Below are 26,147 nucleotides of genomic sequence, written 5' to 3'. Positions count from 1 at the left end.
CATTCAGATCCTACTGCCAACCCCAGGTTATTGGTGTTGCAAGAAGGAGACAGAGGCAGCATTCTCGTTTCCCAGTTCTCCACTGACAAGTGTTAGTCCACGCACATCAGGTCCCTTCTGCATACACAAGATCCTCTGTTTTTCCAAGTGAACTAAACCTACCTTTGAATAATTTTCAGGTGTCTTAAGAGTTTGTAAAGCCCACTTGAATTTGACAGTCCCCAACTCTCCCCCCCTCCAAAGCAGTACTTAAAAAGGGACAAACGTAGGATTCTTTCCTTTATGTTTTAGTGGTCAAGGGTAAACCTACTATGTATATACCAAGTGCTTTAGTTTTCCAGGGAAAAAAAAAAAAAAAAAGTGTTCTACCTGCTCTTATGATGAAAAGTTCTATTGCATATACAGACATACAGCCAAGTTATGTCTTCACTGACTTTTCTTTAGCTGTTTCACACACCAGTTATTTCATCAACCTCAACAGAAGAGACCTGTAACTCTAGGAACAGGAAACACTTTAAAATGAGACCTCCGTTCACATTCACAGAAATTTATGAAGAAGAGTCATTGGGAGTACTGGAAGACTGAACAGGACTACTATTTTAGTGGACCACAAACTTCATTTAAGTGCAGGTACGACAATAGTACTTTCATAAATCAAAACTTATACAGGTTATTTAGGAAGCAAAATATATTAAATAAAACTTACATAGCAAAAACACGAAAGGGTAAGAAACCAGTACAAGGACATGACTTCTTAATGAGTTTAAATTATTTAACAGATTAGCATAGGTATTAGCAACAGATATTAACACAGATTAGGATAAAACACTATCAAGAAGCGGGGAGAGAGAAAACCGGTTAGGGTTGTAATGCGGGAAAAGCTCAAGAGTAAAAAATAAAGTTAAGGATAGGAATAAGGTAAATAGATCTTCTGGAGCACATATGGTCTCTTCTCAGACTAATAATGTAAACATTTTTACAGTCTTTGTAGGACCACATCAAGAGTACAGTGTTCAGTTAAAGGTTGCATGATTTGAAAAAACAGATAACTTGTGAGCCTTTTTTGGGCTTTGCAGTATCATCAGTATACAAAACAGGTGTAATATAATCAAATCAATGGGTTTTTTGCTTAGCATTTAAGGGCCATATACAGCACCATATAAGTGGGGACTTGCACAGTTCAAGGGCCAGAGTCCATGGATGCTCATTATGTCCAGCTGCATCGAACTGACGATGGGCCTCTTGCAGCAGCTCATGTTAGATGCAAAAAACGCTTGGCAAAAGTGAGATGCACTCATTTAATACACGCCACTGTGCAGACATCACATGGTAGAACGTCTCTCTAGGAATTTACCACGTCTTTCTGTAACAAATCTCAAAATTTACCAACCTGTGCTATATTTTTGTTGAGAAGATAAACTCCATAATCAAACTGAAGTCTCTCTCCTCCCTTTGGATACAGTGGAAACCTGATGAGGAAGGGTCAGAAGAAAGTCAGATTTAGAAAGTACATATTCAATATTTTACCTTTAAAATTAGTCTGATTTAAGCAGAACCATTTGCTGAGATACCAGCAAGAACACTTCTGAGTGCAAGTAAATCCATAGCCTTGTTTGTGCAGACTTCCAGTCCCAATGAATCTGCACAATTTGCACACCAACAGCTCACCAATCCCACTTACGCTTCATGCACTTTCTTCCATGAGATATTCTATATCTGGAAACCCTTCCTTGGCTTGGGCTGCAATGTCTCTATTGTCTCCTTTTTCAAGTCCCCCCTGGGAGCAAATGTCTTCTAAATAAGACCTTGAGGGTAGAGCTTTGGAACACCTAGTGCAATAGTGACTCTATATAGAGCCCACAACTATCATATTTCAAGGGGTTATTTCTGTTGTACAGTATGTAATAAGGGAAGCATATTCTGTATGATCTCTAAATGTATACTGAGATTTAGGTAATGGGAAAGTACATTGCACGCAGGAATACTTTTGTATTAGAATCATCATGGGTAGTTGCTGGTTCTCAGCTGCTGCTTGTTATAAGGACCATCTTTTTAGCCCCAATGTAACTGAAGCTTATTCAAGTTTAATCTTCACTATTACTGTACGGTATTATCAGATATGCAAATTCTTAATAGAGATTTAAACAATTGTTCACTATGAAGTCATTAATTTCACAATTTAATCTTCTACTGCACTCTTTCCTGAGGTTCCTCATTTTGACTCTTCCTCATGTTGTGTCTTGCCAGTTGGGACTTTTACAGGCCGAGCTCACGGTGGTTAACATGTCAGTTTTAGAATCCACCTAAACTACCATATACAGGTTTTTGTCTTTAAACTCAGTATCTTATAAGCTATCTGCAACACATTCTAGACATGTGATTACAAAACATCTATTTTGTTTTGACTTCAAAGGACTTCTTTACTGCAGCTCAGCCACTATTATTATTTGCAACATTTAAAAAGAATTTTAAAGAGCCATTAGAGCTAAATGTTAACAGGTCAGTATTACGGGCAGATGAAATATTAAGACATCAACTCCAAATTTTATGATACTTTCAAACTCTTAATGGGTCACTTCAAGTTGAGCAGTATAAAGACCACCATAACTAGTATATCTAGCTCACCTTGCTTAATACATCTATAAATCCAAGCTGTCTGCAGCATAGGAAAATAAAAGTGCCTTCAAACTGAAGATGTATGCTGCAAAAAAAAAACCTACCACTCAATATACTAAGTGCAAGATACAAATCAAAATGAGTTCATTTCAATACCTACAGTTACACTACTCAACTGTCGCAGAATTTAGATTATAAAAGCTACAATTACAATTAACAGTATAAAACTCATTCAGTCTTGACAATAATAGTGCTGTTAAAACACAAAGCATGCTTCATTACATGATAGTATTTCGTTAAATCACTGAAAATGAGAGCTATATATTTTCTGTTAGAAATGGAAACCTCAATTAAAGGAACATGGAAAAAGACAATATCAAGCACTTAAAGGTTTCTCTCCTGCACAATCAATTTCTTGTAATGAACCCTTTAAAGTCATTAAGTTTAAAGTTCTCTCCCTACCAGTTTTTTCCTTCTGACATTTGGCTAACATTCAAGATTCATAAATCGGTGAAATGAGCTAGGGAAACATGAAGTTAATAAGATCTCTTCCTATATACTCATTTAATTACTATAATACTGAATTCCTTGAATTTTAAACTGTAAGTCAGGGATTGTCTTAGCCTATGTAAAGTGGCATGCACATTTTGGCACTACCCAATGGAAAATGCGCTACCTGATTTCTATGTCATCTTAGTTTTGTTCACCTAATCCTACTTCTACCCTTCCCTCTGTCTGTCACACTCATTTGTTGAACCTGGTCAAACATGCAGCACGAACCATGTCCTCTTATGTTTTTAAGCACTTTAGTGTAACGTGGCTGCAAATAATGACTATTGATGGCTGTCTGGTGGCCTATGTGAAGTGAATTTGTACTCCTAGCTCATAGTAAGCAATGCTGCTAAGCTCATGCTCTCAATTTGCCATGCAGCCCAGAGTTAGTTTGTAGTTCATTATGTTTTCAGTTAAGTCTGTTCATCAATTCAATTGCCATCCACCCAGAGACTAATATCTCTAAAGCCTGAAACATTAAGCATTGTGGGCTTACTAAAGCTCTTCCTATCAATTAATCATGTTTTCCTTCCAGACCTGCCTGCCCTAATCTCTGTTCTTTACAGACTGACTACTTGTTTGCATTTAGCATCTTTAAAATAGAAAGCAAAACCTAGAAAATTGACTGAGTACTCACTCTGGGAAGGAGAATTCCAATGTTATAGGCAAAAGCATCATACAATAGCCAGATTAGAAGCAAGAAGGTTGTTAGTCAAAACTTGTTTTAACACCTGAATGCAGTACTGGTTTATGTTCAGATCATCTTTTTTTGGGAGTGGTGTGATGTTAATTTCACACAGAAGAGTCTTTATACAGGATTAGACTATGTTAAATTTGGAGTTGCCCACCCAGAGTCATTCTTTGGTGTGGCGAGATTTCAGTGTTTCCTAGTTCCCACATCAGGCATCAAAAGCAGGGCTACCAAACTATGAGATGGGACCTAGTCAATTTGTTTATATTTGTATAGCTCAAATGTATCCTTCTGTATGATATCTGTATAACCAAAAAAAATTATAATAAAAAAGTAACTGATTAACCAGTAGTAGTACTGCAGAAAACTATCTGAGGAGTATAATGGATCACAAATTGAGTATGAGCCAGCAATGTGATGCAGTCACGAAAAGGCTAATATTCTGGGGTGTATTAACAGGAATGTTATAAAATACAGGCAATAATTGTTCAGATCTACTCGGACTGGTGGAGACTAAACTGGATTACTGTGTCCAGTTGTAGGCATCACACTTCAGACAGGTTTGGATAAAACTGGAGAGCAACAAAAATGATAAAGAGCAGGGCTGTCAAGAGATTAAAAAAATCACAATTAATTGCACTGTTAAACAATAGAATACCATTTACTTAAATATTTTTGGATGTTTTACACATTTTCAAATATATTGATTTCAATTATAACAGAATACAAAGTGTACAGTCCTCACTTTATATTTATTTTTGATTACAAATATTTGCACTGTAAAAAACAAAATAGTATGTTTCAGTTCAATACAAGTACTGAAAGTTGAACTTACAAATGTAGAATTATGTACAAAAAATAACTACATTCAAAAATAAAACGTAAAACTTTAGAGCCTACAAGTCCACTTAGTCCCATTTCTTGTTCAGCCAATCACTCGAACAAGGTTGTTTACATTTGCAGGCGATAATGCTGCCCGCTTCTTGTTCACGTCACCTGAAAGTGAGAACAGGTGTTCGCATGGCACTGTCATAGCCTGCGTCATAAGATATTTACATGCCAGATGAGCTAAAGATTCATATGTCTCTTCATGCTTCAACCACCATTCCAGGGGACGTGTCCATACTGATGACGGGTTCTGCTCGATAATCCAAAGCAGTGCTGACCGACACGTTCATTTTCATCATCTGAGTCAAATGCCACCAGCAGAAGGTTGATTTTCTTTTTTGGTGGTTCGGATTCTTTAGTTTCCTCATCGGAGCTTTGCTCTTTTAAAGCATCTGAAAACATGCTCCACACCCCATCCTTTTCAGATTTTGGAAGGCACTTCAGATTCTTAAACCCTGGGTTGAGTGCTGTAGCTATCTTTGGAAATCTCACATTGGTACCTTCTTTGTCAAATCTGCAGTGAAAGTGTTCTTCAAATGAACAACATGTGCCGAGTCATCATCCGAGACTACTATAACACGAAATATATGGCAGAATGCAGGTACAATAAAGCCGGAGACATACACTTCTCCCCTCGTGTAGTTCAGTCACAAATATAATTAATGCATTATTTTTTTAACACGCATCATCAGCATAGAAGCATGTCCTTGGGAATGGTGGCCGAAGCATGAAGGGGCATACGAATGTTTAGCATATCTGGCACATAGATAACTTGCCATGCTAGCTACAAAAGTCCCATGAGAATGCCTGTTCTCAATTTCTGGTGACACTGGAAATAAGAAGTGGGCAGCATTATCTCCCATAAATGTATACAAACTTGTCTGTCTTAGAGATTGGCTGAACGAAAAGTAGGCTCTAAAGTTTTGCATTGTTGTTTTTGAGTGCAGTTATGTAACAAAAAAAATTTACATTTGTAAGTTGCACTTTCATGATAAAGAGATTGCATTATGGTACTTGTATGAGGTGAATTAAACAAAAGAAACAGTATTTTTCGTCATTTTTACCGTGCAAATATTTGTAATAAAAAATAATATAAAGTGAGCAGTGTACACTGTATTCTGTGTTGTAACTGAAATCAGTGTATTTGAAAAGTACAAAAACATCCAAAAATAAATAAATTTCAATTGGTATTCTATTAACAGTGCAATTAAAACTGATTAATCGCAATTAATTTTTTTATCACGATTAATTTTTTTGAGTTAATTGCGTGAGGTAAATGCAATTAATCGACAGCCCTAATAAAAAGTTTAGGAAAAGGTGACCTATGAGTAAAGGATAAACCGGGCATGTTTAGCCTTGAGCAAAGATGACTGGGCAGGAGAGGGGATACGATAGTCTTCAACTATGTTAAGGGCTGTTATAAAAAGGAGGACAGGAATCAACTGTTCATGTCAACTGAAGGTAGAACAAGAAGTAATGGACTTAATCTGCAGCAAAGGAGATTTATGTTAGATATTAGGAAAAAACACTTTTTAAACTATACAGGTAGTTAAGCTCTGGAACACAGACTTCCAAGGGATGTTGTGGATGATCTAGGTATACCTGGTCCTGCCTCAGCATGGGGGAATGACTCGATGACCTTTTGAGGTCTCTTCCAGCCCTGCATTTCTATGATTTTATGTTTAATTTCAGAAAGTATTCCACAGACTTCAGAATCAAGAAGCAGGGCTGATTACAATTAAAACAAACGGCAGACACCCTGTTTCTTTTAAGAGTGCGTTAGTCAAGACTACAACAGTCCATGCTTCTAATTGCTTAATGTTTTGGTTCACAGGAAGTTAACTTCTTAAATATAGTAGCAAACAAATCCCTAAAATCTTAAGGCATGTTTGCCTGGATGGGAATTGAACTCTCCACCTCTGTCAAGTTACAACTGCACTAATTGCTGCCCCCACAATAGTGTTATTCCTGGTCCATCAGAGCCCCTTATTTGGGCTATAGTTGTGATGATAGCTCTAGCATCACCACGGACAAGCATGTGGAGTGCTGGTGATGGAGGGGACAGGAAGTCGGACTGCTGTAATACTAGGTAGCACCACACGTGACAAGTCTGCCCTTGCTGGTCAACTGCCAGTACTGTGGTGCTCACACTGAAAACACTTTAAATTTTGGGTGGAAAGACTATCTGGAAAAAAAGTAGTCTAAATTGTGTTATACTCAAATAAATATACAAAACAGATGCACTTTTTAATACTACTAAGTATCAACAATTATTTCTCCACACAGGAAATAAACGACTAAGAGTTGCGGGGATCAAAGCAGAGGTCAAATTAAAACTATTTGGCCTGAATTTAGATGACAGCATGGCAAAAGACCAGACTAGAGCCACTTTCTATGACCAGGTCTAACAACTAGAATGTATTTGAGTTTGAAATAAAAGTTTATATAGTCTCAGTTCTCACTCCCACAGGAGTCAGACACACTGAAAATGAGACTGAGTATCCTTGGTACGACAGTCCAAACACACACACACTTAACAGGAATAATACCTCTTCATTTTAATTTATTTGGAAGACAGATTGTGGCCAGAAAACTGGGATAGCCAAGAGATAAGAAATCCTTCCCCCTCCTTCAATCTAGAAGAGGCAGGGGGATTGGAGACAGATACCAACATTAGCAAATACTACTTATACTTGAATAGCACTGAGTGTCTCCAATTTAAACACTGAGGGTATGTCTATACTGCAGTGAAAAACCAAGGGCTGGCCCGTGCCAGCTGACTCGGGCTCAAGGGGCTGAGGCTGTGGGGCCATTTCATTGCAGTGTAGATGTCTGGGCTCAGGCTGGAGCCTGGGCTCAAGGATTCTCCCACCTCACAAGGTCCTAGAGCCTGGGCTGCAGCATGAGCCGTGAAGTCTACACTGAAATGAAACAGCCCCATACCCCAAGCCCCACAAGCCAGAGTCAGCTGTCATGGGCTGGCCACGGGCGTCTAGCTGCAGTGTAGACACAACCTGAGTTCAGCTCCACTACACTCACGTCAAAGGTAAGAATCCCTACTTTTAAAAGATGGGGAAACTCAGGCTGAGGTCATGTGACTTGTTCAAGGTCACCTGAGCTGGGAAGGACCTAGTTCTAACACCCAAGACTGTTATTTACCCACAAGATTGTCCCTTTCATAAATTAGAATTGGCAAAAGTGCCTGGCTATATTAGCACCACATAATATTTTGTTAAGTTTTAACTCTGTGAAGACCTCTTGTAACATGGATAGCATAATGCTTCAAACTTGAAAGTTTAAACAGCATGCATAGAATATTTGAAAATCTTTCCAATCTTCACAAAGCAACATACTTGCCATTTTCATTGGTTTGATAATTTTTAGGTCCACAGCTACTCTGCCAAGTGAAATCTTAGGAAGCCATTTCTTAAAAATTAGTCTTCACTTTTAGCAAGCATTTGTCAAATGAATACATCTGGTAATGCAGTGTAAGCGTTAGGTGTGCAGCTGCATGCTAACTATGTCAGATGCTAACCGTTTAAAAGGATAGTTTTATGTAGTAAGCCATATTTTTAATTGACAGTGGCATTTTCAGAATTTAGGGCAAGACCTTACATTGTCAACTTAGGTTTAAAAGCCCTTCTACAAAATACAAAGTAGAGAAATTCAATATATGCAATACAAATCACAACTTGGAAAGCTAAAAGAGGCTGGATACAGTCACTTCAACTCCAGTTGAATAGTTAAGATGTAATCAGTGAAACAGAAGTAGCCAAGCTAAGCCAAGGTAGATATCTGAATATTTACTTTCTAGTTCTTAAGGCACCCTTTCCTGTCTGTGGGAATAAGCACAAAACCTAAAAAGCTTTCATGATTTGGTGGTTATATTACATTTCCAGCTGCTGCTGGATGATCAGAAAGCAGCAGTGTGCAGAAATACTTTTTACCATCTGCAACTGGCCATTGCAATTGTTTCTTCCTGATGCAGGCCTTACTACTGTGATACTACTACACCTCAAGAATGGATTACTGCAACGTGCTCTACGGGGACTACAGTTCAGGGTAATATGGGCATTTAAACTAGCTCCGAATATAGCGGCCTGCTTATTAAGTGATACTTCTGAGTTGCAGGAAGTCACTGGTGCTCCATATTCTTCACCATCTACCTACGGGTGTCCAGATTGGGCATACGGCACTTTTGATCTCTACAAGGCCTAAATGGCTTCAAACTATTTGGGATACCGCCTCTCTCCTTGTGCCAGATCAAGATCAAAGGCACCTGAACTGGATCCCTCTCAAGTTCCACAGTGCTCTTTGAGAGGGGCCCTCCAGTTCTGGAACAAGTTTCTTCCCCTCAGTTTAAAAACAGCACAAGTCTACTGACCTTCATGGCAAGCTATAAGGCACAACTATTTAAGTTGGCTGCTGTGAAGTCAATTTTTGGGGGAGCAGCTAGGGGGAAGGTTTGGTATTCTGCAGGTAATTTACTTTTGCGTAAAGTGGGTGGGGTGCTTAGAGTTTTGGATTAGGGACCTTTTCCTTTTTGGTAGAAATATAAAAAAACATGCCTCTCTTCAAATAAATTCTCCAGAGGAAGTAATCACCCCATGCCCCTCCAGAAGACACCTGTCAGAATGTCTTGTGTCACACTGTAAAATGGTCCGACACTTGTTATGGTGGGTGAGTGAGGGGAAAAAAATTCCAAAGCAGAAGGTATTCCATCGAAATGGCCTGTCACCAGCCCTCTGACATTTAAATCAAAGGACTGAATGTCCCCTTGGTACACAGAGGAACTGGGGACATGCAGGCAGACTGAGGTAGCCAGGAACCAGAGCAGAGTTTTATAGATCAAACATTAGCATCTTGAATTGCAATCCAAACACAATGAAGTTGAACTTAGAGTAACATGCTCTATTAATAAAGTAACAGAAGAAAAATGGAGAAGCAAATACCCACACTGAGGTAAGTTAGGAGTCAAAGGTTTTGGTAGCAACATAAAAATCTCTCCCACAAAGATTTCCCAAAATAAATCTTAAAAACCAACCATCTGCAAAGGCTGCATACTATACTAACAAATTACTGCATATATTGCAGAATACTTATTCAAATATGATTGCTGGAATTTTTCCACGAGTTCATGAAACAAACTAGTTTTTAAGCCAATCTTCTAATTGCATATTTTCGTTAAGAAGCAGCTAAGTATTTTGTACAATAGCAAAGACTGCTAGGCTCTCAAAGTATTCAAAATAGGAAGAGTAAGATCTTCTGATGCAGATGTGCTTCACCCGTGGAATATCTGTCCTGGGAAATCAGTAGTTTTATTGGTGTCATGTGCTTTCAGATCTCAAGTTTGTAAAAAAAAAAGTTGACATGCCCATACTAATTTGTGTTTTAAGCACTGTTCTAAGACCACCATTGTTAGTCTAATTGTGTTCATTAACTGTGTCATAATCAATCAGAACTACCAACTTATTCTCATCTCTGAGCTCTCTTTTTGGGCTGCCCTAGACAAGTACTTACCAGTCACTGAAACCTCATTTATTTTACAGCCTCATATCTGTTATTGGGCTAATCTGTACCTGTTCAACATCACACAGCAGCTTAAATATTTGAGTAACCTGCAGTAAATCTCCACAGGACTGTTTGGTCAGTCAGATGTTAACTCTTAAGTAAACCTAAAAGGATCTATACTCCATAAATTTATTTCAGACACTAAGGTTGTTCCTATGATTTCTCAAGTCCAAACATCTTTATAGCTAGATTTTCTGATTTATGAACTCCTCATTTTGTATCCAAAAAGATCACAAATGTGCCAATATACTGGTGACTGATTTTTACTATATATAACCACCTGTCTTTAATACAAACGGTTTTAAAAGTTAAGCAATTGCTTGATTTTTAACTGCCTTCATGTGTTTCCAATTTGGCATTAAAACACATGGTTTGGATTTTTTTTTATTCTCTTCTGATCAGTCCTTTTCCCATGTCCCAAACTGCACTGAACCTATGCAAGGAACTTGAAATCTCAAAATTTAATCTCCACCAAAAACGGTCTTTGGACAAGCCTGAAGTGAAATAGTGACATTCTGTTCATTTCTAAAAGCTAGTTTACTACAGACTGACATGTGGCACATTTAAAGAAGGTCTGTATTAAATCCCAATGGGGTTTCAAGTGAATTAACTCAGAATAAATGGGTTGTGGGAATGTACAATCAGTCTGTGGAATTCACTACTGCTACAAGTCAAACACGGAGACTGAATTTTCTAGTGGCTGGAAAGTTGCAGGTACTCTAATATCTATAGCTATGCTAGTGATGGTTAAAATGTAATAACTGCAGACATCTGCTTACCTGCTATAGCATTGAACAGATGCCTGGTTATAAAGGTTGCCTCCCTATTTCCTTTAAGACACCAGGTACAGGCCACTGTCAAAAGCAGGCTGTATCAGACTCAAATGAACTATTGTGCAACTGCAGTATGGGAAATGAGTCTTTGGGCATGTCTACACTGCACCACAGTGTGGATTAAAGGGGTGTAAATTACAGAGTGCACCAAAAAGTTGGGCTCCAACTGCAGACCCTGATGGTGTAAACTAAAAAGGTACACGGTTCATGTTAATGTCGTCCTCTTTCAAAGAGGATGTTAAGGTGAACGGAGTAACTTTGAGTTTGCACCAGCAGTGTCTATACAGAGCAGTTAAGAGCGCAACTCTTTGGTGTGCTCTGCAATTCACACTCCTGTGCTCTGCACGGCAGCCTTTGAAAGAGAGTAGTGAATTTAGTGCCATGAAGCGTTAGATATCCAATTCTAAAATTTTGGCCCTAGTGTCAGACCCTGAAAGTAAGCGGATTGTCAGAGGTGCTGAGCCTGCCACTGATAGCGGGAAAAGTAATACTTTTCTACCTCTACACCAACATTCCACACAAAGATGGACTACAAGCCGTCAGGAACACTCCCCGATAATATCACGGCAACATGGTGGCTGAACTTTGTCCTCACCCATAACTATTTCACATTTGGGGACAATGTATACCTTCAAATCAGCGGCACTGCCATGGGTACCCGCATGGCCCCACAGTAGGCCAACATTTTTATGGCGGACTTAGAACAACGCTTCCTCAGCTCTCGTCCCCTAATGCCCCTACTCTACTTGCACTACATGGATGACATCATCATCATCTGGATCCATGGAAAAGAAGCCCTTGAGGAATTCCACCATGATTTCAACAATTTCCATCCCACCATCAACCTCAGCCTGGACCAGTCCATACAAGAGATCCACTTCCTGGACACTACGGTGCTAATAAGCCATGGTCACATAACCACCCTCCTATACCGGAAACCTACTGAGCGCTATGCCTACCTACATGCCTCCAGCTTTCATCCAGACCACACCACACGATCCATTGTCTACAGCCAAGCTCTTCGATACAACCGCATTTGCTCCAACCCCTCAGACAGAGACAAACACCTACAAGATCTCTATCAAGCATTCTTACAACTACAATACCTACCTGCTGAAGTGAAGAAACAGATTGACAGAACCAGAAGAGTACCCAGAAGTCACCTACTACAGGACAGGCCCAACAAAGAAAATAACAGAACACCACTAGCTGTCACCTTGAGCCTCCAACTAAAACCTCTCCAGCGCATCATCACAGATTTACAGCCTATCCTGAAAAATGATCCCTCACTCTCACAGATCTTGGGAGACAGGCCAGTCCTTGCTTACAGGCAGCCCCCCAACCTCATTCACCTTCAGCCCCCAACTAAAACCTCTCCAACGCATCATCAAGGATCTACAACCTATCTTGAAAGACGACCCATCACTCTCAGATCTGGGGAGACAGGCCAGTTCTTGCTTACAGGCAGCCCCCCAACCTGAAGCAAATACTCACCAGCAACCACACAACAGAACCATTAACCCAGGAACCTATCCTTGCAACAAAGCCCTTTGCCAACTGTTTCCACATAGCTATTCAGGGGACACCATCATAGGGCATAATCACATCAGCCACACTATCAGAGGCTCGTTCACCTGCACATCTACCACCAATGTGATATATGCCATCATGTGCCAGCAATGCCCCTCTGCCATGTACATTGGCAAAAATGGACAGTCGCTACGTAAAAGAATAAATGGACACAAATCAGACATCAAGAATTATAACATTCAAAAGCCAGTCGGAGAACACTTCAATCTCTTTGGTCACTCAATTACAGACCTAAAAGTGGCAATTCTTCAACAAAAACACTTCAGAAACAGACTCCAACGAGAGACGGCTGAATTGGAATTAATTTGCAAACTGGATACAATTAACTTAGGCTTGAATAAAGACTGGGAGTGGATGGGTCATTACACAAAGTAAAACTATTTCCCCATGTTTATTCCCCACCCCCGCGCTGTTCCTCAGACGTTCTTGTCAACTGCTGGAAATGGCCCACCTTGATTATCACTACAAAAGGTTTTTTCCGCCCCGCTCTCCCTCTGGTAATAGCTCACCTTACCTGATCACTCTCCTTTCAGTGTGTATGGTAACACCCATTGTTTCATGTTCTCTGTGTATATAAATCTCCACACTGTATTTTCCACTGAATGCATCCGATGAAGTGAGCTGTAGCTCACGAAAGCTTATGCTCAAATAAATTTGTTTGTCTCTAAGGTGCCACAAGTACTCCTTTTCTGTTTGCTTTCTACCTATGTGGCCACTCAAAATTAACCAACATATACTGAATGCTCATCAACAAGATGAGACCAAGAATTCACAGAAGTTAATTGATAAAAATAGTGAGCTAGTAGCTGTCAAGTGAACAGGCTATATTAACTGATGTACTGCATGGAATCACTCACTCAGCTCTAGCTACCTGCCTCACAAAAGTAGAGTCCACCAAAAATAAAAAATGAACCCCACATCACTATGCTTTTTGCAATTACAAAATCTGTACCTGTCCCCTAGATTTTGACCTCACCCTCCAATCCACCCATTTAGACTTGTGTTCTGTTGTAAACTAACAGCTTTGCTCCATTACTGAACTCTTTTCAGAAAGATTTGACTATATGGCAGGCTACGTAGAACAAAAATATTGAGCTTGATTCTCCACTCTGTTGCAAGACATGAAATTGGTTTAATTCCATTGATTCCAGTGGAATCAATGGCATAACTGAATGGAGAGTCAGTCATCTAGAGTCGCCCTTTTTAAAAAAAAAAGAACTTGCATGGAAACTGTGCCTCACACATGCCTATCAAATTATGTTCAATTACAATGAGGGCGAATTCTGGGCTTAAACCAACTAACCTAATGTCCTCCCACGGCTAGGGAAATAGTCTGCCCAATCCTGTTAAAGACAGACAATCTATAAATATCCAAGAATGCCAGATCCCCAAGTTGAGTAGTTTAAATCCAAGATTTGAGTAGTTTAAAATTGCTATAATCTTTGCTTATTTGTTCTGAGTCTGAAAATCTGATTGCTTTGATTATGGTATAATTTAAGAATTACATTTAAGTGGGTCACAGCAATTCTTATTTAAATGTGTGATTTCATAGATCCACTTTTGGGAAAAATTGCTATTTTTACCTCTCAAATGTTTTATGAAGGAATACTATGCCTATAGCTGGGCAGAAAATGGCAATTCTGTTCTGGAGGATTTTGAATGCTGGTTGCATTCCAATTTGGAACAAAACCCAAACATTTAGAAATCCTCCACAAAATGGATTTACTGTCCACTGCCCAGCTCTACTGTGAGCCCTGCCCCTGGGAGCTCAGACTGCCAAGAAGCCAGGAGGCAGGGGCTCTCATCTTCCCACCAGCCCATGAAGAGGGATGCTGAGGAGCCAGGTGAGTGAGCTGGTAGGTAACCAGCCTGGTGGGGGGGTGGGGGGTGGGAGGAAGGGGAGGGTTCCATCAGAAACACACCTGCTTTCCGGTAGAATTTCATCAAAACCTGTCTCCACACAACCTTTTGACTTTGATGAATTGGCAAATTCTAATGAAAAATGCTTTAATTTTTTTCCCAACTAGCTCCATTTATGTCATTTTCTGCACTTTCACTCCAACTTTCACAATTACTGCAGAGTATTTCCACTAACAAGGCTAACAATTAGAATGGCTTTATAGAAATTAATTAAAAATTAATAAAAAGATATAGAATAGTACAACTGCTCAAAAAGTCATCTACTTCAGCACCCTGGGCTGAGACAGAACCAAGGAACCATTGACCATCCCTGACAGATGTTTGTCTACCCAGGGGTTCTCAAACTGGGGGTCAGGACCCCTCAGGGGGTCACCAGGTTATTACATGGAGTGGGGGTGACAAGCTGTTAGCCTCCACCTCAAACCCCACTTTGCCTCCAGCATTTAGAATGGTGTTAAATATATTAAAGTGATTTTAATTTATAGGGGGAGTCTGACTCAGAGGCTTGCTATGTGAAAGGGGTCACTGATGTTGCACCCCATAATGCTGGATAGAAATATGCTCATTCCAGTTATGTCCTATTCACACACGTTTTATGCTAGATACGCCATGCAACATATCTCTGCAAACGTTATGATTGACTGAATATATTCATCCTATTTCTATGCATGTATAATTTTTGTATTCAAAGTTATGAATATTGGCTATGTACTTGTTTGATTTTAAGTAGACTCAGTGAAGCAGTTGGTCAGCTTTTTGAGAAAAGACTATTCTCAGTAAGTGCCCAATCAAGAAACATTTAAGCTAACAATGAACTTTGAGATACACCAGTCCACATCTGAGCTTTCCTGGAACTGTGTCATCGGCTTGTAAGGAACTGAGTCATGCATGGACATGTAACTTGCCCATGTGACTCCCCAAAACTCCATCTTGGAGCTGGATTCTGCATAGGAGAGGGGAAGGGGTTTCCACCCACAAGAGAAAGTATTTAAGCCTCTGGAAACCCCTCCATTTTGTCTTCAGCTGGCTCAAGAGATAGCCTCTCGATCCCAAAGGATATCTGAAAGAAACTGGAACAAAGGACAGTAAGTACAGGGGTGTGAGTGATTGCTGGACCCAGACTACAAGGAGGCTAGTCTGCCAAAGAAGCTTATTGGAACATCTGAGGGTGAGATTTACCTGAATTTAGTTTCCTACTGTATTAGGCATAGACTTACGTGTTATTTTATTTTGTTTGGTAATTTACTTTGTTCTGTCTATTACTTGGAACCACGTAAATCCTACTTTTTACTTATTAATTAACCCAGAGCAAGTATTAATACCTGGGGGAGCAAACAGCGGCACGCATCTCTCCATCAGTGTTAGAGGGCGAACAATTTATGAGTTTACCCTGTAAAAGCTTTATACAGGGAAAACAGATTTATTTGGGGTTTGGACCCCATTGGGAGCTGGGTATTCGAGTGCTGGAGACAGGAGCACTTCTTAAGCTGTTTTCAGTTAAGCCTGCAGCTTGTAGGGGATGTGATTCAGACTTGGTTCTGTGTTTGCAGCAGGCAAGCATGTCTGGCTCAAACAAGACAAGGTACTGAAGTCCCAAGCTGGCAAGGAAAATGGTCTCAGAGGTACTCTAGGCACATCAGGTGGCAGTCCCAAAGGGCTTTCTGTGATCCAACCCGTCACAGTCACCAGTACAAAAATTTGAGAACCACTGATCTAACCCGTCTTTAAAAACCTCCAACGATGGAGGTTTCACAACCTCCCTTGGAAACCTATTCCACTGCTTAACTATCGTTCTAGTTAGAAAGTTTTTCCTACTATCACCTAAATCTCCCTTCCTGCAGATTAAGCCCATTACTACTTGGACACAAGGAGACAACTAATCACCATCCTGTTTATAACAGCCCTTAATGTATTTGAAGGTTTATCAGGTTCCCCCCTCACTCTTCTTTTCTCAAAACTAAACATGCCTAGTTGTTTTTTTTTTGTTTAAACCTTTCCTCATAGTTCAGAGAAGAGTAACAAAAATGATAAAGAGTTTGGAAAACCTAAACTCTCCAATTTATCCATATCTTTCTTAAAGTGTGGCACCCAGAACTGGACACAATAGGCCAGTAACCCTGTCAACAGAGCAAGTTAGGTTGGTTTGGAATGATTTTATCTTAAAAATCCATGTTGGCTATTACTTATAACCATATTATCTTCTAGGTGCTTACAATCTGGTTATTTAATAATGCGTTCCAATATTTTTCCAAGTATCGAAGTTAGGACGACTGGTCTATAATTCCCTAGGTCCTCTTTGTTTCTCCTTTTAGATAGGTATTATGTTCGCTCTGCTCCAATCCTCTGGGACCTCCCCTGTCCATCGGTTCTCAAAGATAACTGGTAATGATTTCAAGATTGCTTCAGCTAGTTCTTTAAGTACTATTTCATCAGGCCCTGCAGGCTTGAGTATATCTAAAGAAGGTTGGTGGTGACTGGGTATCTAACATAGTGAATGCCAGTGAAAATGAGGTAGGAGCAGAGTGTAAAATAGGGGAAGAACAAGTCAAAAACTACTTAGACAAGTTAGATGTCTTCAAATCACCAGGTCCTGATGAAATGCATCCTAGAATACTCAAGGAGCTGACTGAGGAGATATCTGAGCCATTAGCAATTATATCTGAAAAGTCATGGAAGACATTCCAGAAGACTGGAAAAGGGCAAATACAGTGCCATCTATAAAAAGGGAAATAAAGACAATCCAGGGAATTACAGACCAGTCGGCTTAACTTCTGTACCCAGAAAGATAATGGAACAAATAATTAAGCAACCAATTTGCAAACACCGAGAAGATAATAAGGTGATGAGTAGCAGTCAGCATGGATTTATTAGGAACAAATAGTGTCAAACCAACCTGATAGCTTTCTTTGACAGGGTAACAAGCCTTGTGGATAGGCGGGGAAGCGGTAGATGTGGTATATCTTGACTTTAGTAAGACTTTTGATACTGTCTCGCATGACTTTCTCAAACAAACTAGGGAAATACAACCTAGATGGAGCTACAACAAGGTGGGTGCATAACTGGCTGGAAGATCATTCCCAGAGAGTAGTTATCAGCGGTTCAGTCATGCTGGAAGGGCAAAATGAGTGGGGTCCCGCAGGTTCTGGGTCTGGTTCTTTCAAATCTTCATCTTTGATTTAGATAATGGAATAGAGAGTAAACTTAAAGTTTGCGGACGATACCAAGCTGGGAGGGGTTGCAAGTGCTTTGGAGGATAGGATTAAAATTCAAAATGATGTGGACAAAACTGGAGAAATTGTCTGAAGTACATAGGTTGAAATTCAATAAGGACAAATGCAATGTAGTCCACTTAGGAAGGAACAATCAGTTGCACACATTTACAAAATAGGAAATGACTGCCTAGGAATGAGTTCTACAGAAAGGGATCCAGGGTCATAGTGGATCACAAACTAAATATGAGTCAACAGTGTAACACTGTTGCAAAAAAAGTAAACAACATTCCGGGATGTATTAGCAGGAGTATTGTAAGCAAGACATGAGAAGTAATTCTTCCGCTCTACTCCGCGCTGATTAGGCCTCAACTGGAGTATTGTGTCCAGTTCTGGGCGCCACATTTCAGGAAAGATGTGGACAAATTGGAGAAAGTCCAGAGAAGAGCAATAAAAATGATTAAAGGTCTAGAAAACATGACCTATGAGGGAAGATGGAAAAAATTGGGTTTGTTTAGTCTGCAGAAGAGAAGACCAAGAGGGGACATAACAGTCTTCAAGTACATAAAAGGTTGTTATAAGGAGGAAGGAGAAAAATTGTTGCTCGTAACTTCTGAGGATAGGACAAGAAGCAATGGGCTTAAATTGCAGCAAGGGTGGTTTAGGTTGGACATTAGGAAAAACTTCCTGTCAGAGTGGTTAAGCACTGGAATAAATTGCCTAGGGAGGTTGTGGAATTTCCATCATTGGGGATTTTTAAGAGCAGGTTGGACAGACACCTGTCAGGGATGGTCTAGATAATATTTAGTCCTGCCTTGAGTGCGGTGGACTGGACTAAATGACCTCTCGAGGTCCCTTCCAGATCTATGATTCTATGATAAATGTATCTAAACATTCTTTAAATTCTTCTTTTCCTAGAGGGTCGGCTTGCGTTCCTTCTCCCTTCTTGTTAGTATTAATTGTGTTAAGAATCTGGTCACCATTAACCTTTTTAGTCAAGGCTGAAGCAAAATAGGCATTAAACACCACCTCCGTCTTGATGTTGTCTATCATTAGTTCTCCTCCCCCTACACTTTCCTTTGTCATTCTCTTGGCTCAATGCATTTAAAGAATCCTCATCTTATCACCTTTTCTGTCCCTTGCTAGGTATAACTCATTTAATGCATTAGCCCTTCTGATTTTGTCCCTACATGCTCGTGCTAGTTTTTTGTGCTCATCCTTCGCAATCTGTCCATGTTTCCACTTTTTATTGGATCCCTTTTTGATTATCAGGTCATTAAAGAGCTGATGGAATGATACTTGCCTCTTACTATTTGTACCATCATCTTTCCTTATCAGCCTAGGGTTTCTGCCACTCCATACTAAAGGCAGGACTGGCTGCAGGCCATCTGATTGCCCTTGGGCCAATCACTTGGCAGAGGGCTAGAAAGAACAGGCTGAGGCTTCAGCACATGTTGCTGTTTGTTGCTAGTGGAAGCAGTCATCCCAAACAGTCTGAACTTGCAGCTAAGGGAATCAGCCCAGTAAGCAGGCCGGGGCATGACTACGACCAGGGTAAGACAGCAGCCTAGACCCAGAAGGGTCCTGATCAGCACAGTAACCACAGGGATGGATCTGCCTGGCATTGCAGCAGAGGTCTGAACTCAGCACTCCAAGCTTGCACTGTGCCCAAGCACCAGCAACTGCCACGACGGCTGGAAGGGACCATGTTTAGGACTTAGACTGGGAAGGTTTGGACTCAATCAGCTTAGAGAGCTTTAACCTGTTTATGCAGGTGTTGGAGAGTGGAGGTGTATGTGTGATTTCTTATAGGGCCCCCCCAATACTCACTGAGGGTTTGTCTGTGCTCAGATGTGTTTATTGCTGAGCACATTTGTTTCTGAGGTTACTTCCTGCCTCCCTCAAGATCATGGAAGGGAACCAAGGGGTTTAGGTCTAGTCAGAGGTGAATGGGGTTCTTTTGGCACATGGCTTTGGATTTGAGAACTATTCAATCAACCCAACAGTGCCCTCACCACATAACTATAAAGCAGCATTCCCAGTGACCTCAGTTGCAAGTTATCAACACTTCTGTAAATCAGGCCCCAGGGATGTCCATTTAGATTCACTGTGCTCCTCATTTTCAGTGTATGAAGTTTCGGTGAATGGAACTTGTCCAGTGTCACACAAAACTCTATGGCCGAGGCAGGGACAGAATCCAGTTCTTCAGGGTAGCATTCAGCTGCCCTATCCAAGAGACCATTCTTTCCTACCATTCCTTGTCTCATTCACCACACAGCATCCAGCTTCTGCAACAAATGAGACTGGGGTCCTACAAATAGCTTCATTAACTACACAACCCTGGTTCTCTCCAGAGCACTGTCCATCTTGTGAATGAGGCACTATACACTATAACATGTAAAATCATGAAGAGGGGGAGAACTGAACTGAGGTATCTTCCTTGAAATGTATGGGCTCCTAGCTAGCAAAGGTAGCTATTAGGCTAAAATTGTGGTCAGATGAACTACGATTCATACAATGATACATTTTATTTTTAAAAAAAAAGTCTGAGACACCTAGATGTTATTGCAATCATGACATAATTATAGAAATGAAATCTAGATCCAGGAGCTATTACAAAGAAAAAGCACAAAAAAACTCCTGTACTTTTCAGCAAGTCAGGTGCTACTATAAAATCCAGAAGCAGGCTAATGGAAGTGTTACATGCAAGTATTAGAATATGTGACAAATATTAAAGCTATGGATTAAAAACACACCTACAAGTAGAGGAGAGAAAGTGTTGTGCTGCTATTTCTCATTGTAATGCCAAGAAGTTTAAATTGGTTATTTATTCAGCACCATCAGCATGGCGGACACTGGAGAGAAGAAAACACATACTGTCCCTAGAAGCTTAAAATCTTAGACAGACAGTCCAATCCAAATAAACAAAGGATACATAATTTGAGTCCAAACTTCAAGCAGCCTGGGGCTCTTTATTTTTAAAATAACTTTCTGTACTTTCAAGATGATTGTTGAAAGACACTATTGAAGAAATGTGTTTTAAGGAGGTATTTAATGAAAACTGCATTCTTTTCTAACTGCATTCTAAAACCATTGAGGTAAGACAGTTTTATAAACTGAGACTGAGAAATTTCTGTGAGGGAACTTATCTGCTGACACAATATTACAAGACTATATGTAATATATGAAGGAGGGAGCAGTTAGAATACATCATGGAAACACCATAGCTTTAACACTTCTGTTTCTGATTTCAAAAGTTGGTTCTTTGTTGAAGACCAGTGGCTGACATTTTCATACTTCATCTCTAGTAGCTGGGGAGGTATGCAAGTGTTAGGTCAACCCTGTAGCCTCCTGCTTATTTTAGAGACTCATACTTTCCTAAGACCACAAGTGGCCTGGATCATCCACTTTAAGAAATAAAGTACTTTATTTGCAATTGCCAAGATGCTTGCTATATTAAATAGTGGGTACACATTTTAGAATGCATATTTACCCAAGAGAAACAGGTTTATCATGTAAGTATTTAGGCACTATTTAAAAAGTTTATTTTAGGAACTTGTAATAAGTATTACTTCCATCCATTAGGTTGCTGTTATAGTATTAAGTTTTAAATAGACTAAATCCAAACCACCCAAACTTTTTTTTTAAATTAATGTAACAAAAACATCTCCCCTATGCTTGAAACAGAACCTTTTAAAAACTCTTCATTTTGATACTACAGGCAAAGTTTCAGCCCAAAGTAAAATGAGAATCTAAATCAGAACCTCTTCAAGCCAAACATTTAATGAGTCCCCCTAAATGTGATGCCAACAAAGGGTGCTGTGTATTACATCTGCCAAGTATGAAGAAAGCCATACCAGAATTACTCGATAGTACACCTTGCACTGAAGTTGAACAACTGTCTTAATAAAAGCCTACTAAACACACACTAAGTGTTGGATTCTGTTGCACATTTAATCACCATGTATTTCAACTAGACGTGTATGAAAAGGAAGCAGCTAGGGCAGAGGGAAAGCAACTGCAAGTTAAGATACTATAACTAAATATAGTGGTGCCAGCTACCAAGACTGCAGTGCCCAGAAAGATGGCAGGACAGAGGCGTCTCATCTATTCTTAATCTGCCCCTCCAATATTGGAGGCTGACTCTTAGGACCTCGGACAGGGCCAACTGAGGAAGAATAGAGTTTACTGAATATCTTGGGAGAAGGGTTAACACCAGAGGGTGTTTTTGGAGTACTGTAAGCTAAATCTCTCCCTCTTTGGAAACATATTGTGGAATGTAAGTGTTGAATTCATGAGAGCTAGGGGGAAAATAATCACTTATATAAATAATCTGATTGAGTATAACTGGCTCAAACTCAAAACACCATGACCTGAAGAACTTTAAGTCCTATTGGCAGATATTTGAAGGATGGAAGGAAATTGGTTTAGACATTAAACATAGTTCTTCCCACTTGCATGAGAAATCTGTTGAAAGCCAGCTACAGTATTTGCTTCTCTACCTTAATTAAAATCTGGATAAAGGACAGTTGTGTGGTTAAAGAACTAGAGTAGGACTCAGGAGATCTGAATTCACATCAGGCTTTCTCAGACTTTCCAGATGACCATGGGCAAGTTACTACACTTGTATCACCTCCCTTAATTGTAAGATGAGGATAATTATTCTTCTCCCACCCTTTGTTTAAATAGGAAGATCTTTGAAGCAGGGTCTGTCTTTACTATGTGTAGTCACCGAATTTCAATGGGACGTGTGCTCCTACATCACTTAAGCAATTTTGAGAAATCAGATACACAGTGCCTTAGCACTGTAGGGCCCATCCATCTTGGATGGAGTCTGCAGCTCGCCCGTACTACTAACATTTACATATGAATTCTGTTTAATGTGTAATCCACACACTAAACTATGGCTTGTTAAAAAATTACAACTCCAATGAGTTTAATGTCAATTTGGATACATTCCTTGTCCCCTTTCTCTCCTCCCCTGTGCCAATGCAGACAGTTTGTCTAGACAATGTTTCCTAATTGCAAGCACAGCAGCATTCCCCTTAGCCTTTTCTTCAATCTTGCCTAAGTGCTACAACTCCATTGTTATCTGTATGTGCTGACTACAGAATGAAGAGCACCAGAGTCTGTAATACTGTAAGTTTTACTTTGCAGCTCACAGTACACAGAGAAAGAGCAGACCATTTTATTACCCTTAAAGTTTATAGGCTCAAATATAAAGTAATTCTGTGAAAATTCATCTTACATGTCTAGTGTATATATTGTGGGTCAACAGTATGGCTATAATGAAATGTATTATATATTCTACGTCGTTCAAGGTAGACTTGTATTAGTGATGTGTATGTTGAGAAGTTTCATATATACACCCTGTGGGTCAAAGACAATGTTGCTGTTTGTGCAAGGTGAATTTTCACGTCAGTGTCATTACCTGCAGGCATCCCGGGTCAGAGAATTCATGTAGGTGAATTCTTTAACTGGCCATTTTCTGTCGTTAGTGCTTAGGTTTTCTAATGGTAATACTGTAGTTACCTATTTCACTAAGAGTTATATTACCTAGCAACCTTGACGAAGAGTGTGTGAAAGAACTGCAGGAATTAAGATTCTGATGGCACAGGATAGTGAACAGACAATAATAAACCAACAGACGTTTGTTGTATTGAATCCATTGCTGGTTACAAAGCACTGAGTATGGATCAGACTAAGAAATGCAAAAATATTCTAAAACTTAAAATTCACTATAGTCTGGTCTACATGTGTGACAATGAAGTTTCACCACACAAAACTGAAATTTAATTAAAAAGTAAAGAAAGTACCCCATTGCACCCCTAAACTAATACAACTAAAATGAAGTTACATAAACTAGTCTAATCTGCTACAAATTTCAACCTAATCCTATTCACATGGGATTCACACACCGCAATGGAAACTGCACCCTTGACTTGGGCACTAAAAATAACCTATTTCAATATCAACTACTGCAACTCCATCAACCTTCTTTCCTAGTTAAGATGCTGCATCTTTCTTAGAAAGTACATAGGAAGAAGACATACTTACTCTCGCTCTTTCTCTGTCAGTTTGTCGTTGATATTATCTTTGATTGCAGATCTGGAACCTTTGTGAATTATGGGATACCTGAGTGGCACTTGTAGAAAGAAGGAAATCATTGAGACCAAGTGTGCAGTGTAGCCCAGGGCAACAGCAATGCTTCCATCATCTTTTGCTGTTAAGGAAAAAGCAACTTCTTTACCCAACTGAATTCTACTGATATGGTAAATATTTTAAAAGTATTAATGAAAATTTAGCATGAGAAGGGTGTCCATATTACACAAACAGTAAAGACTTACACATGATGAAAATAATATTTATTAAATGATTTAACAGCTGCACACTTAATGAAAAAGATAAAATAAGACTGCAAGCATCTTACAGAAATCTTAGTGGTATTATTAAGCTTATTCTATCACACATTACAATGCATGGTTCTGACATGTTTACGATGCGATAATAGCACATTTAAACAGTCAATAATAGAAAGGGGTACTGCGTTTCCAATATAGTGTTTCAACATTTTTAAAAATAGTGGTTGAGGTGCTATTTTCTGATGCGAACGGTAAAAACCCCTCCTGGTTTTAAATCTGCTTATCTCTCGTCCATTACTTGTATCTTGTGTTGAAAGGTGACATCAGAGAGGTGACAGGTTTCAGAGTAACAGCCGTGTTAGTCTGTATTCACAAAAAGAAAAGGAGTACTTGTGGCACCTTAGAGACTAACCAATTTATTTGAGCATAAGCTTTTAACTTAGGCTTGAACAGAGACTGGGAGTGGCTAAGTCATTATGCAGGATAACCTATTTCCCCTTGTTTTTTCCTACCCCCCCCCCGACGTTCTTGTTAAACCTGGATTTGTGCTGGAAATGGCCCACCTTGATTATCATACACATTGTAAGGAGAGTGATCACTTTAGATAAGCAGCACTTACTCACTTTAGATTACCAGCAGGAGAGTGGGGTTGGGGGAGGTATTTTTTCATGCTTTGTGTGCATAAAAAGATCTTCTACACTTTCCACAGTATGCATCCGATGAAGTGAGCTGTAGCTCACGAAAGCTTATGCTCAAATAAATTGGTTAGTCTCTAAGGTGCCACAAGCACTCCTTTTCTTTTTATCAGAGAGGTGATGGTTTGAGCCTGCAGTTTAAGACCTACTCCTATACTTTCAAACTGCAAGGGAAATAGTTTTCAGCGTAGGGTTTTGTTTTTAAAAAAAAGGCTCCCTAGGCCAGAGTTCAAGTCTTCAGGGGTCTGCAATTCTCTGGCTGCAGCTGATGACCTCACTAACACCTACAGCAGAGAAAGAAGGTGCATTCTTACATTGATTTAGGCATTAGTGAGATCACCAACTGTTGGGCAGGGACACTGAATCCCAGGGCCTGAACTCTAGTATTGGCCAGTAATTGGAGGAACTGACTTTTAACCATTGTTTTAGAAGGTTAAAGTTTCACATTTATTCAGCAGATGACGGGGAGATCTGAAATTGTGTATTTAAAAATTAATTTACCTCCAGTGAAGATTTATTTACGGCTTTTCTGCCCCACCCTCTAACTCCTTTTCTACAAAAAGGAATTAATCTTTTGAAGGCTATTTTAAACTTTCCATGCTATACCTTCATCCTATTTTCTAGCTTATTAAAAAAACACATATGAATCTGTGAATAGCTGGAAAGAAGATATAGCCAGCCCAAATCCCTTCCAATGACAACAGAAATTCTAGGGACCCTAACTGAAATACACGAGGACCTGAACAAGGAAGGAAAAAACACTAATTTATGTCCTCTGACATCTATGAAATCATACCTTGCTCTCAATAAGGCAATTCATGACACAGATTTAAAAACACCACCCATTCCAAGGAATTATTCTGTACAAAGGGATTCAACTCTGCAGCAAACGTGGGTCTCATTACAGTAGAACTCTAATGTCATGGACTTCAGACTTTATTTTTAACCTAACACACTATGCTAACATGCAAGAAATCAGATAAACAATATTTCCCAAGTTAAAAAATATCAATATTTCATTTTTTCCACTCACAGTCTGTAGTATGCTGCAGGGCAGGCTGACTAATTCCTTGTGACAAACTTGAAAGGACTCAGTCTCTCAGGATAGCACCAATAAGTTATGACTAAGGCTACGATTTTATCATGGATATTTGTCATGGACAAGTGACAACATAACCATAATGGAATTGGATTTAACATCCCTGTGAGGAAGAATACCA

General features: G+C 39.6%; 1 protein-coding gene across 6 annotated transcripts in view; it reads right to left on the bottom strand.

Annotated features, from left to right (window-relative positions):
- Positions 1-26,147, bottom strand: part of UVRAG (UV radiation resistance associated) — a 147,729-nt gene that overhangs the window by 41,837 nt on the left and 79,745 nt on the right. For 5 of the 6 annotated variants that reach the window (XM_037882877.2, XM_043527740.1, XM_037882733.2 and 2 more), the window contains 2 exons: positions 23,928-24,093; positions 1,391-1,469 (listed from right to left, as the gene is read on the bottom strand). In XM_037882877.2, coding sequence (XP_037738805.1) covers positions 1,391-1,469; positions 23,928-24,093 — 245 coding nt within the window. Of the gene's footprint in view, positions 1-433; positions 497-1,390; positions 1,470-23,927; positions 24,094-26,147 lie in introns of those variants that run through there. The other variant, XM_043527738.1, reaches the window with a different exon arrangement.

Source organism: Chelonia mydas, chromosome 1 (assembly GCF_015237465.2).
Source record: "Chelonia mydas isolate rCheMyd1 chromosome 1, rCheMyd1.pri.v2, whole genome shotgun sequence".
NCBI lineage: Eukaryota > Metazoa > Chordata > Testudines > Cheloniidae > Chelonia > Chelonia mydas.
Note: the sequence above shows the minus strand (reverse complement) of the source record. Positions and strands in the feature narration are given on the sequence as shown.